A 13,996-nucleotide genomic window follows, 5' to 3' on the forward strand; every position below is an offset into this window, starting at 1 on the left:
TACACTTATCTGCTATCATTATATATCAATGGCAGTTTCATAGTGCAAGTAATTATGATACCACAAACATTTTAATGAGCAGGAGTTTTCTTGCTCTTCTTAGTCGCCGATCGGCGACCATGGCACGTCAGGACTATGGTCGCCGATCGGCGACCATGGCACGTTAAGAGTTAATATGGGGCTAACCTCCCTTCGACTTGATATATGACCATGAGTAATTTCTTGTGCTCAGTCAAGTAAAATGAATTTCATATTTTTAATTCTGCAGAATTAAAGCTATACAAATATTACTACATATTACATGTAAAAACATTTGCATTCTTTTAATTTTCGTTCTAGTTTCATATTGCGTGAAATGGGTGAAAATGTCAACACCTCTAAAACGTACTCTTTTACAGTAAGCCCATGAGAGGTGCTGACTGGTAAAGGAGGCATACAAGTGCATAAGCTGATCAGCAAAAACCGCAAAGTATTCAAAGGCAAAAAAAAAGAAAGAAATTATAGAAATGCAATATTCTTTAAGACTGAGAAAAGATGACACATCAAAAATCATTCTTGTTTGTCACTCAGTTTACTACATTGTGTACACAGCCGTATGTGCCATCACTAGCACATGTGGGGCCTTTTCTACAGACAGTAACAACCAATCGGAAACATACTCCAGTACATGGAAAACCATTGCATTTGTAAATCAATATCATGATTAATTGCAAATCCTTGTGATGGGGGTGGGGGGGGGGGGGGGGGAATTGCTTGTCTGATAACCTAGGCTCTTCACGACTACGATTTGTATTTCCGGAGTCCAATATTAGGAGATTACTCATTATATTGAACTCAGGATTCCTCAATCACACTTCACTGTCATGCATCATCATCATCTCATTGTTCTTTAAACCCTTTCTATACCAGGGACTTTGAAAAGTGTGTACAAAGCTATAGGGTTCTTGGTACCAATTAGCTCTCCTAGCACTAAAAGGGTTATCAAACTGCTTAATGGGACTAGGCAGCCAATGCATTCAATCTACAGGGTGCTACCACATGTCAGATGCAATGGGGCAATACTGCTCCATGGCACACACACAGCTGACCAAACAGATTAGTATCATTTGATGCTGCCACTGCCAATCACAAAAGCCACGGTACCGCAAGAGATACAAGGATGTAATGAGAGAAGTGGATGACTATCACTCACCTCAACTTCAGACTGGGCTTCAAACACATGGCACTGGAATGACTTGGATATGGAACAAGTTGTGTCTCTGAAAACCAAAAGAAACCCATTCAGTCTATTAGAATCAGGGATATAATACAGATCACAGAAAAATTGATTGCAGTCCCAATTAAGATGATACCAGCTAAAGTCATGGAAGCTCATTTAAGAAATAATGATAATTGAAAACTACTGCCTTTTCATTGATCATGCATCGGAATAACAAAATACTCCTCAAAATATTTCCCATAAGCAGGTGATACATTAAATCTCGACTCTAAGAATGACATCCTTGATCTACTCAGGTGAGCTGGTTACTTCTACAAATGAATTTCACAGCTAGTGCATTCTGAGAAATACACCACCTTCACATACCAGAGCTCTCAATAGATACAAGTATCAATGATATAGACATGGCTAGCACCACATTATCAAGTGTGTGTGTGTGTGTGGGGGGGGGGCACTTCAGACTTCTGGCGCAACTTCCGGATTTCATCAGCTAACAAGCAGAAAAAGAAAGAAGAAAAAATAAAAATAAAAGGCCAGCGCAAATGCTGTAAGGTGCCACTTCTGGGTTTCTTCAGCTGACAAGCAAAAAAAAAGTCTTCAGCGCAAAAATGAATAGATCGTTTCTTTCTAGAGCCACTTACGCACTTCCGGGGTAAAAAAAAAGTGTGTGGGGGGGGGGGGCCAAACGTGGTGACTTCTTTTGTATTCCTTTGTATGTGGCAAAAAAGTGGCTCCCCGGTTCTGCCAGCCCTGATAGATACTTAATGGCAGATGTCTTTGGCAGCTCTGCCCCTGATAATGTGACAGTGACCAGCTGATCATTAGAGGTAAAAACCAGTCATTAGCACGGATTCCATGAATCCCACATTTCACAGATTCCATGAATCCCACATTTCACAGATTCATGGAATCAACTGTCGCATCGTATGTTTTATGCAAATAATAGAATTATGAAAATGATAAAAATGGTGAAATTTTAACATATGCCATCACATGTCCTGTAACATGAAGGCATACTTCCTGTTCAAAACTTCACATACAAGGAATTCACTGATGAACAGCCATGTACAAATTCACTGGAGGCATTTTGGCCATACATGGCTCAAATTCCAAACACATGATGGAATAAGCAAGTATGTACGTGAATGTGAGCAACTATTTTCAGTAAAACACTTTTATGTGACAAATAGCACATACACTGTATGATTGCAGATATTCTGAGAATCATTTAACTATTAAAGAAAAACAATCATCACCCAATCAGCTTGATTAGATTTTGTTCTCTTGGCTATCATTAGCAGTGAATGATGGTGAATGTAATCACGACTTTAAATAACATCAAGGAAACCTGAGCCACATCCATTCCCCTTCCCCCCCCCCCCCCCCCCGCCATATTGAAATGCATACGACATCCTAAATGAAAACTGGAGTATTTTGAAGCACATTTATAACAGTAGTTTCCACAAGAAATTGGAAATTCAATACACTACAGTCATGCATTAGAAAATTCATTCAAAATGAATGCTTGAGTATCTTTAAGTACATCGTGGTAGTGAGTTCTACAAAAAAAACTGAGATGGAAATTTGATCTAGCACCTTCATGTCTCAGAAAATTCTGATAACATCACTTGCCTCAGTGGCACAATTTGATACAGGCTTGCCTTTTTTGCTCTCTCATATTGGCAGGTTTGCTGTGTTGTTTCACTTTGTGTTGAGCTTTTACAGGTGAAGATGAAAAAATGCAACAGAAACAAACATCATATTACCCTAAGGACGGGCATTCATAACTTGGACATCCACAAAAGATGACTGGGGAGGATAAGGTAGATCCTGTTTCCATGGAAATGTGGTTTGCCTTGACAAGCATACAGCCAAGGACTTCCTACTCACCCGACCACGAAGGCAAAGCACTTGACGTGGTCCATGCGCCGGCCGCAGGACGAGATCTCGGGATAGCTGTGCTTCATCAGCATCGCCTTCGTTTCATCCAAGTCATACACCATGACCAGCGTCTCGCCGAGCTCCAGAATCATGTTCTGTCATGTTGTCATGGTAACAAAGTACAGGAAGACAGACAGACGAAAAGAAAGAGGAAGTCACGGCTAGGAGCAGGTGTATGTGAGTAAGCTCTGCGATAATTAGGTGATACGTCATCAGTGTATCACCTGTTGTATCTGTATGGATTCTTCCTTTTTTCCCCCTTTCTCTCTGATGAATATTGTGAATGAAGTAGCTCAAAAATGACTTGACCAAATAACATGAAATTTTCAGTCATCGTATGACATGTCAACATCTCGATAAAGAAAACTTTTCGTAATATTAACTTCAAATTGAAATTCCAAATCCTTCATTCCCTCAATTGCATAGCACTGCCTTCCTTAACTAGCGAGAAAGGAAAATGGACTTGACATAAAATATATTACACAAAATCCATCTTGCAATCATGTTATTTTGATCCCGACACCGGAAGATTCTTTAATCTCCTTCTTGCCTTTTTTCAAAAATCTCCTTCTTGCCTTTTTTGAAAAAGCACAGATGAATTTCATATCATTGTAGCTCCATAAAGACTATCTCATAAACTTGCTTTGTTTGCAAGATGCCAGGTCATGGATTTCCAATGTACATTTGATTGTCACCCTTCTTTCTCTCTTTTCTTTTCTCTATGGTTGCTCTTGTTCTAGTATAGTCCAGATTCTGGACGTTTTCTAGCATTACGCATCCACGCGCCGCTCCACAGCTTATCGCGCTATCCCCTGTAACCGCTCGATGCCAACAAACCTGTCCGAAAAAAACGTCCAGAATGGTTTGACAGTGCGTAGGGTCAAAAGTTCATATTAGGTATGCTTACGTAATGCCCTATCTCTCGCAAGCTCATTGCGTATGCATGAAAACTAAGGGATCGATCACAGAAAAGTTATGTGGGATCGATCGATCTGCAGCCAGCTGTGTGCATTGCACCGTGAATACAGTGCGATCTGCAACAATTACTAATTATGTGCACAGAGATGCCTGCATTTTTGCACAACACACATTATCACAATCAAAGAGCCAACTCTTTGATCACAATGCAATGAGATACATGTACTCAGTTCTTCAGTGATCCGTACCATGCATTGTTGCACAGCTGATTCGTGCAACGTTTTTGACTGGCTGAAAGTTATGGTTGCAGTCATGTCCGCCCTACTTTCACGTGGTGTTTTGGACTTTGTTGTGCCCAGATTCGATGATGACTTGAATATTATTCTTGAGATTGAAAATGGCGAGCTACAAATCGCCAGCTCGCCGATGTATGATTTGTGATGTGCCACTTCTAACGTCCAAACACTACATAAAACTGCAAAGAACTATGTGAAGGTCGTGAGATGTGGACCTCAAGAAAAGTTGGAAGATTTGTTTGGCGATGTTATTGTTGGTAAAGGGGATCAATATGTTTTTTTTTTTTTTTTTGAGGGGGGTGGATTGTGCCGATCATATTCATTAAAAGAAATAATTTTGTCATCAATTATTCTTCCTTAATAATATTGTATGATGAAATGTTCAGAAATTAAAGAAATTCTTTAATTGACATAGGCACTTGTGGCCCACTAAATAACAATGTAATTTTGTAATAAGCTCAGGGCTGTGAGATGTAGGTTCTATGAACCGCTACTTAGCTATGGTATACAAGATATCAAGCATATTCTGATCAGGGGTGGTGGAGGTGAAGGGGATAGGGTACAACCACATTACACAATTTGTAGTGCAAAGTTGTGAAGTACATGTAAGGAACCAGAAGGTGCCTTATTTAGAGAGCAGTCTAAATTTAAAGAATTGTGCTAAGTTTGTACAACTTTTATAATTTTATTACCACTTCATGTAGGGCCTACTGGGCAGTTAGACCGACACTATTCACTTTGGTAACTTCTGTAACAGAGACAATCAGACCAATATCCCTGTTGTAAGAATACCCCGTCACTCAGTTTTTTGTTTGTTAGTCTTCATGATAGTACAGCTAAACTTAGTAAACCAAGATGAAGACGCTTAAGAGCATTTTTGCTAGAGATATTGGTCCATTTGTCTCTGGCATTACAAGTGAACAGTTTTTGGTTGAACTGCCCTTCTGCATATGCATATAAAGGTTACATATATATATATATATATATATATATATATATATATATATATATATATGTGACCGTGCACCTCAAAACGAACATAAAGTCGCACACACTGATTTTGCGTGAGGACTGAAAATAAGTGAAATGGGTCAACCTAGCCGAACTTGACTTTTTCATATTTTCTGAAAGAGCGGGTCTTCTTTTACATTATGCTAAAATTTGGTATCATAAAACGGCCAGGAAAGTGCGTTTTTTAGCAGTTTATCTCGAACATTCTTGGTAGAATAGTGTGATTAGGTGTGTCTTTAGAATCCCTTTTTCATTTCTGAAAAACCTTGTCCACACTCTTCCCTTTCAACTCTAATAACTTTTGAAAGGATAGTGCTACTGCTTTGAAAGTTGGTGTTAATTATGGACAGAATGTGTTAATGAGGCATGCTTAATTTCAATTTAATCCAATAATCCCTTCATTGTCGTTACTCTGGTTGTTTACTTCCTGTTTTTTGTCCCATTCATCACACAGCCAACACGGTTTGGTAAAGATTAACCGCTTGAATAGACACTGTACTTCAGAGCCTCTTTTCTCAGTTCACACTTTTTCCTGAGTTTGTACTTTCTTTCCAATATTTAGATAGGTTAGGAGAGTCCATTTGATTTGAGTTATACATCATTTTAAAGCTTAACGTCTGTTCTTTCAGAATATGGTCTGAACTAAAAATTAATGTCTGGCGACTTTTTGTTTGTTTTGAGGTGCAGGGTCACATATATATCTTCCTCTTTTTTTGGCAAACCATACCTGTATTTGCTCAAAATAGTAGCTCCATGTACATATACATTATCAAATAAGTAGGCCTATTCATATCAAAAGACAGTCTGACAAAGCAACTTGTTTTTTTCTAATTCACAAACATTTAAGGGGGATATCAGTGTGAAATTATGCTTGGGAAATGTGTGGGCCATGCACACAACACACACAAACACATACACGCATGTGCACACACACACACACACACACACACACACAAACATACACAAACACATGCACACACACACACACACACACTCACATGTTAGTAATTTGATTAAACCCCCTATTACAAATCACATCCAAATTAAAACATTGTATATGTACTTTGTACATACAGCTGTACAGTATAGTAGACTTTATTTTTTTTCAACGTTTATGGCACCTGTAATATTGGTAAGTTTAGATTTTTTTTCAGTGTTGAGGTGTGGTCAGGAAATACATCAATTTATCACTATTGTACTTTGAAATGTACAATGTACAGTGTACATGTACATTACACATATGTGCAAATATATGTACTGTTAAATACACTGTGTAGTCTTCATCATTTCATGTACAGTAAGAGCAGACAGCAAAGTGAAAACAAATGGACTACGAGTAGTGTAATTTGAGCATATGTACAGTATAACTTGTACATCTTTTTAATCACATTACTTCTTAAGCCTTCATTATAAAAATTTGGCCATGATGGTAAAACTGTTAATGTTGTACCAACTACCAAGGAAGTTTCAAAGCTAGCATCCCACTCCCAACTGTCAATAATGAGTTCAAAAAGTTGTCACTCTGGGAAGGACATTCAAAATAATTCCTCAGGTGTATAAGTGTCTTTAAAGTTGGATATTCTGTGCCACCAAGTACTCATAAGGAACTGAAATTAAATGTTCTATAGTTTATAAAATATTAGGCATATTTCAGTTGTTTCTCCATGCTCTTGAAATTCCTTCATTATACACTTTCATTTGTACATGTACATGTACAAGTACTGTAATATACAATACACTGTATATTCATGATAGTTCATGATCATTGTTCAACAACAGTGCATTATTTCATACAAAATACATTGTAAACTGTTTGACTCTGAATTTTGATGTCAGAGAAATAATTTGATATGTCACATTTCAGTCTGATTACCATGTGTAGTAGACTCTCATTACACATCAAAAATACAGGATTAACACAAACTGGTTACAAGTTATGACAAAGAAATCTTTGTTTTTTCATTTGTTGCGCTTTACAATTCTTGGTTTAAAAAAAAATGCTTCGAAGTTCAAAAAAGAAAATAAATTCATTGCCACACAGTTCAAACTATAGGTAAAAATGTTCATGTGCATTAACAGAACTAGTTTTAGTTTTATCAAAATGGGCCAAAGAACATACTGTACTTCTCATGAATGATTTTGTATGTAAAGAAAGTATTATATGTAAACAAGTTCTTGGTAGTTGTACAACTCAAAAACACACTCTACACATTTGTACACTTGTATGTACATGTATGCATAGATGAACATGCGATGTACAATTACATGTGCAGACAAACAGCATTTTCAGTTCAATTTTCAAACACCCACCCAAACACCCAAAACACACAGCCCATCCCCACTTGGCATGGTCTGTATGTACATGTACATGTAATCCACTACATCACAAAAACACAACCTTGAAATAAAATATTTCAACTTTTCCATAATTTTATCACTTGTAATTATGATATGTACCCATCAACATGTCCAATGAAAATCAATGAAAATATTCACGCCTAAAAAACAAAGTACAGTATGAAAAGTAGGTGTGTACAAATGTACATTGTATTTGCTTAGATTTATGAATAAGAGCAAGGTACAGTAATTGCAGTGATAAAAAGAAAATTATTGTACATGTAGCATGGAACTGCAAAAATTCAGGTACACCAGAAACCAATGTACCAACCACTCACCATTACAAACCTTAAGGAGGAAAAACACCCACAGTGGATTCTTGTTTTAAAACAATCATATGAATTCTCTAAAAAACAATTTTCAAATCCCAAAGGTACAAGCTAAGCTACATGTACACGTGTATACGTGACATTTTTCATTAAAAAAAAAAACAATCTCAGCTACGATGTACAGCTGTACAGCTGTACATGATTCTTCATGTTACCAGTATATCTGATAAGGCCTGAAAATTGAGTGCTTGTAAAAAGTGGATATAATCGTCTAGATCACTTGGGCATCCACACAAAACCGTACTGTGTACGTTGCTTACATCAACACCCAGGCCAGATGCAATGGTAGCTATCAGAACTCTGATTTCACCATCTGTTGCTAACATGCTGTCAACAATTTCCTTTTGGATATCAGTTTCCATGTTCTGGTGGTACATATAAACTTATTAACATACCTGTGGCAACCTTCTGGAAGCAGTGCCATAAAGGTCGCGTACACATTACTGCACATTTTTCTTATCATCCTTTCACAACATGCACCATGGATCTTCAAGTCATCTGCCAGCCACTTGAACATTGTATCTAAATCTCTTGCAGCAGACTTGACAACATGTTTTATATTTTGCTTGTCCGGCAACTGATTTACCCACACATAATTGCGAAGACCAAAGTTTTCGATGATACCGCTACGCACATCTCTGGTTGCAGTGGCTGTCAGGGCAACAGCGGGAATGACGACTTGAGTTCCGATCGTAATTCACCAAATTTTCCATACACTGCTCGAAATGCTTTGGTGTCTCCACATGCAGTCCCCCTATTTGAAAAATAAGAAAAAAAAACAGTAAGATTAAAATAAAAAACATTTTCTACATTGCACATGTGATTTCAATAATGCCTGCAGTCTCTTCAATGCATATCGCATAGCCATAGGACTGCATAATTTTAATCTATAGATGAACAAGTATTGTAAGGGAACATAATGTGTAAACGATTGTAACAGATACGCCGAGAGAGGGCGGAAAGAAGAACGAAAGATGGCGACTGTCCTCAGAGGACCTATGTTGATGATTCGGTACCGAAGACCGAATTAAAGTGTTCAAAAGGCAAACCCTGTCTGGTTCTAGTGTCATTCCCTGTTGTGCAAAGTTGTCCCCTTTCAGTATGAGTACATTTGCATACTGAAGCATGTTCCTATTTGAGTTTTTTCTCAATGTACATGCACATGAAGAATTAGTCTGTGGGCCACAGCGTGTGTCTCGATTGCTCCTCTGTCTGTGTAGAGGAGCAAAGCCGACGAGACACAGGCTGTGTCTCACAGATTAAAGCTAAGGCAGTAGGCCTATGTGTAATTGCATTTGTATGCGAGAAAGTTACAGTAGTTACTGTACTGTACAAAACAATTAAACCAGTGCAGTTACGGTGTTAACAATTTATTACAATTACACAGGATTTGACTCAGCTCAGTACACCTAGGAACACTCACAAGTAGAGTAGCACTGTAGTAGAAGCCTGACATGTGTTTACCCTACCCGGCCCAGAGGCCAGACATTTAACTACATTTAGTTTTACAATCATTTTTTTGTTGTTCAACTAGGGGCCTACAGTTACAGTTTGACATGAGACACGTAATGAAAGTTGCCTTGACGAATCATTTGTAGAAACTGGATAGATCTAACGTTAAATGATTAGCTTACCACTAGGCCGCTTGAGTCTTCGACTTTGTCACGCAGGCCAAGCAAGATCCATAATAGCCCTGCTCATCTGGTCCGAAATTAAAGACTTCAAAGGCATGACAAGAGCCACAGCTTTCGGAGAGTCTGGTCCATCATGTAGATCTAGTTTGCGAAGAATATCAATGCACAACGGTGCAGCTTGGAAGTTGGAACACCACACTATTGCCGAAACCAGTCGGCATGGAGGTAAACAAAATCATGAGTCTATTTGACCACGCACGGAGAAACAAATACGTGTAGTAGGGACTTCTAAGTTCTGGTTCTGCTGCTGCTCCCCGAAACCGTCAACGAATCCAAGCTTCTCAGTAGCACATTGCATTGAATGCTCTTCTCATTATCACTGTCAGAAAAGCGACTCGGAGACGCTGATGTTGACATCCATTGATCATGTAAACAAGGTTTGGAGGAAATACTTGAAATGCTGCACAGATTTTGGTCGGAAAACGCAAGACTCGCAATCAATACGAAAAGCACATTTGTTGCACAAGCTGTATGATGTACACGCGATCCGGGGGATCCCCGATCGAGAAGTAAAAGCCACCTCGAAATTGACACGTACGATAAGTCACGATGCTTTAAATGGGCGAATATCTTTTCTACACGTATCTATCAATTTTTTTTATTTGTAATTTTTGAATTATTTTTTTCTGTCGAAAAATAGATTTAAAATGCTGGTTATTGTGATATTTATAATTTAATTTATAACAGTTATGGAAACGAGTAGAAGTTAGTCTTAATCTTACGCACGGTTTATGTACGTTCTAATTTCATTCTCCTCTTATGATCTCTAAGATATATCATTTGAGCAATTTTTAATAAAAAGAAAAATAATTTTGAAATTCCATCAATATATGGAGAGATTAATACAAATATTGGTGTAAAATACATATGTTATATTGCTACATGCAATATACCTGTTTGCAATAAGACTACAAGATTAGAGATCGATCGACTTTTTTCGATCCCACAAATTGCCTGCTGGACGCGATCTCATCGACCAATCAGGATGCTCGAAATGAATGAGGGGATGGGGGTGGGGCCAATTTTTTCCGAAATATTTCGGGGAGACTTGGCAAACCAGACTGGACTGTTTTGGAGGTCGAGATGCGTGCGTGCGCGGCAAATTAATACACGAGCATACGGTGGGGCATACGCGTGCTGTAGTGGTGTGTGCGCGCGGTAAATGATCACACAAAACAGTCCAGGCAGTGGACTAGTTCTAGTACCGTGACAGGGTGGTATGCGTACGTTTACATAATTGGCCCGTGAACTGAATTAATTTGTTGCAGGCCAGGTGCAGCATCCCGCTCATCTCTTAGAAATGTACTTAATAAATTTGTTATTGTCAGGACTAATAATGGACTTGTAGACAGGCTGGAAAGGTATGATCCGAAGAGAACTTGGTATAGAAGGTATTTCGTGCCACACTCCGCTGGGTGTAGTGTGTATAAAAGGGGTTCTGCCTCGTTCTGCCTTTGGAAACTGCTGAGCTTTTATTCTTGTTATGCATGCTTTCTATTGGTAGCCATAAAGGATGTTATATTGTTGATATCTGGGCAGTACAGAACGGAGCAACTACTGAAGTCTCTTGAGTTAAGTGGTAAGCGTTCAATTTGATATATCTTTTGTCTCATATTAAAATCAATCACTGATGATCAAGTGATATTTATGATATAATGACACTGTGCACCGGTATCTTATAAAGGAAGGTTCATGCACAATGCAATCACTGGTACAATGTCATGAGTGCTACCATTGATTTCAGAGGAGAAATTGAGGTATGCCCATGTATTAGGGTGTGATTGTTTTTGAATTCATAACATCATACACAGTGCTGCTTTGATTTCTCTGTGTCCCCTTTGAAGATGTGTAGATCACGGGCATCCGATATCTGATAATCCCCAGCGTATCACCTAACTTGTCTTCAAGTGACGAGTTTCATATCTCGCGTTTGATTTGGGAACACACGCACACACCAAAATGACTTGAAATTTGCTCACATTTAATCGATGATAGCACCTTGTACCACAATTATTTGTGATTTGCAATTGTTGTTGCGCTTTACGAAGCAAAAACCCTGGTGAGGACAACCTCGCTGAACTTGAATCCACTAGGATACAAATAAGATATCATATTCATTGACAGTTAGTTTCCCCAACATCTCTGTTGATTGGGTAGGAAAGCATTCCAGTGGATGTGCCAATTGATACAAAAAGCGGTGTAAGGCTTATAAAGTCAGTTTGAATGGAGGATCAACAGACACTGCTATGGCCCGATTTGTAATTGATTACATAACATTACATAGCATCCACGATAACATAATTATGTTCTGAGATTGCAATAGTGTTGGCGTACATTTTTGGTTAATATTTCGTATATTCATCATCATCAAAGTGAAATCGTGTCATCAATGTTATCACCAACATTTCTACATGCATATGTGTTTTACCTTGAATTCATGAACACTCACCCGCCTGATATTTCCCTCATCATTCAGGACTTGCTTCACACCATCTTCAATGACTTCTGTTCCTCCATTCTAGGTATTGACAAGGACAGAAAAATTAACCTCATATTAAAAGGGGGTTGTGCTGAAGTGTTTGTGAAAACCTTATCAGCAAATTCGCACAGAGAATATGACAGCAGAAATCTAATGTCGGTACACCACCAAACATGGAATACTACAGCCAAATAGAATATGCCAGGCTGTTTTCTACATGAAAGAAGCACACATTCGTCTACATGCACATAGGTACGTATTATAGTTAACAGTTAACAGTAAGAGTTAACACAGGGTGCATGGAGTTAACACAGGTGCAAGGGGTGTACAGCGGTGCAGACTGGTGTATGACGGTTCTTGTGGGTGCATACAGGGATGCACAGGGTTACAAAAAGGGGTACAGAGGGGTGACATGTGCAAGGGGGCAAACAGGCATCTACACAGGTTCAAAGGTGTGCACAGGGGTACACAAGGGTATAAATGTGTACATAGGAGTGTGAAGGGGTACATGGGGTGCAAAGGGGTGCACACAGGAGTACAAGTGAAGTACAGATCCACAAAGTACCCTACAATGCAGGATGTGGAGCTCTGGAATGGAGTAGTGATCATATGCAATCATAGGAAAGGACAATAGATACAGTCTCCATAGCAACAACTGAGTGACCACAGCCTTGCAATTTTAACTTGGCTACTACCATGGTAACTGAAATTCAAATATGCTGTTTTTGCTGTGACAGTGTTAAACCAGATTTGTTTTATTCAGTCTGATTAAACAAAACCATGATACTTACTGTTCCAGTTGAAACTCTCCCAATGTACTGGACTCTGTGGAATGAGCTGCAGAATGGGAAAAAAGAGAGGGGACCAAAAAACAGAGACATTCGTATTCATTGTACTTCATCACAGATTGAATGAGATAATATCTCTTTTTTTAACCATAATATTTTCATGACAGAAAGTCGTTCATCAAGTGTATTAGCTAATGACACATGTGCATTAACCCGTTGAGGACGGGCTGATTTTGCTACAACATGCATTTCTCATATACACTTGCCCGAGTATACTCGGGACTCATCCTCAACAGGTTTATGGTTTTATTTGTAATTGGATTAGATTTCATTCATTTCCATTTCTTCTTTCACCAAACAAACTAAAAAAAAAAAGGGAAGAAAGGAAATGGCATAACCATGGCAGACATCTGCACACAGCAATTCAGGACTCACTTAAAAAAACCTATGAGTATTTATTCGATCTACAAGGGGTGTATGTTTGTCCATTTCAGAACTGACTTTGTGTGCATGCGCAACTCTTTACCCACATGCTAAGAATAAAGTGTCAGTAACGCACTAAAAATTCAGCGACCTGTAGACTTGCGTTTCAGACACACACACACACACACACTCACACACCTTCCTGACAAGCTCTCCATGGGTGGTTCCATCTCCCCCACGTCCTGGGTCCCCTGTATCGAGCCGGACCAGTCTGCACCGATGCTCTGGTCCTCTGGGGCAACAAAGTTTGGGTACTCGCTCTTCATCTTCTTGAATCTCGAGATGAGCGGGGGAAACACTTTTCCTGATGGTAGGTGACACTGTGGAGACAGGAATAGAGAGACATATCTTTAGGGGGAAAAAAGACAACAACAATGAATGCTGTTGGGGCAACAAGACTATCTCAAAAATGTCAAATGTTCAGGAGAGCAAAAATACACA

At 38.8% G+C, this 13,996-nt stretch overlaps 1 protein-coding gene across 1 annotated transcript; it reads right to left on the bottom strand.

Moving 5' to 3' along the window:
- Window positions 1-392: 392 nt before the first annotated feature.
- LOC139731176 (uncharacterized) lies at window positions 393-13,875 on the bottom strand (the record flags this gene model as incomplete). The annotated part of the gene is made up of 6 exons (XM_071642056.1): window positions 393-419; window positions 1,193-1,259; window positions 3,110-3,255; window positions 12,255-12,323; window positions 13,076-13,121; window positions 13,694-13,875. Coding segments are annotated over 6 exons (537 nt in total), but the record flags the coding sequence as incomplete, so codon positions are not given.
- Window positions 13,876-13,996: the final 121 nt, after the last annotated feature.

This window comes from Diadema antillarum, unplaced genomic scaffold (assembly GCF_040938485.1).
Source record: "Diadema antillarum isolate AM-2024a unplaced genomic scaffold, OU_Dant_1.0 seq00000364_RagTag, whole genome shotgun sequence".
Taxonomy (NCBI): domain Eukaryota; kingdom Metazoa; phylum Echinodermata; class Echinoidea; order Diadematoida; family Diadematidae; genus Diadema; species Diadema antillarum.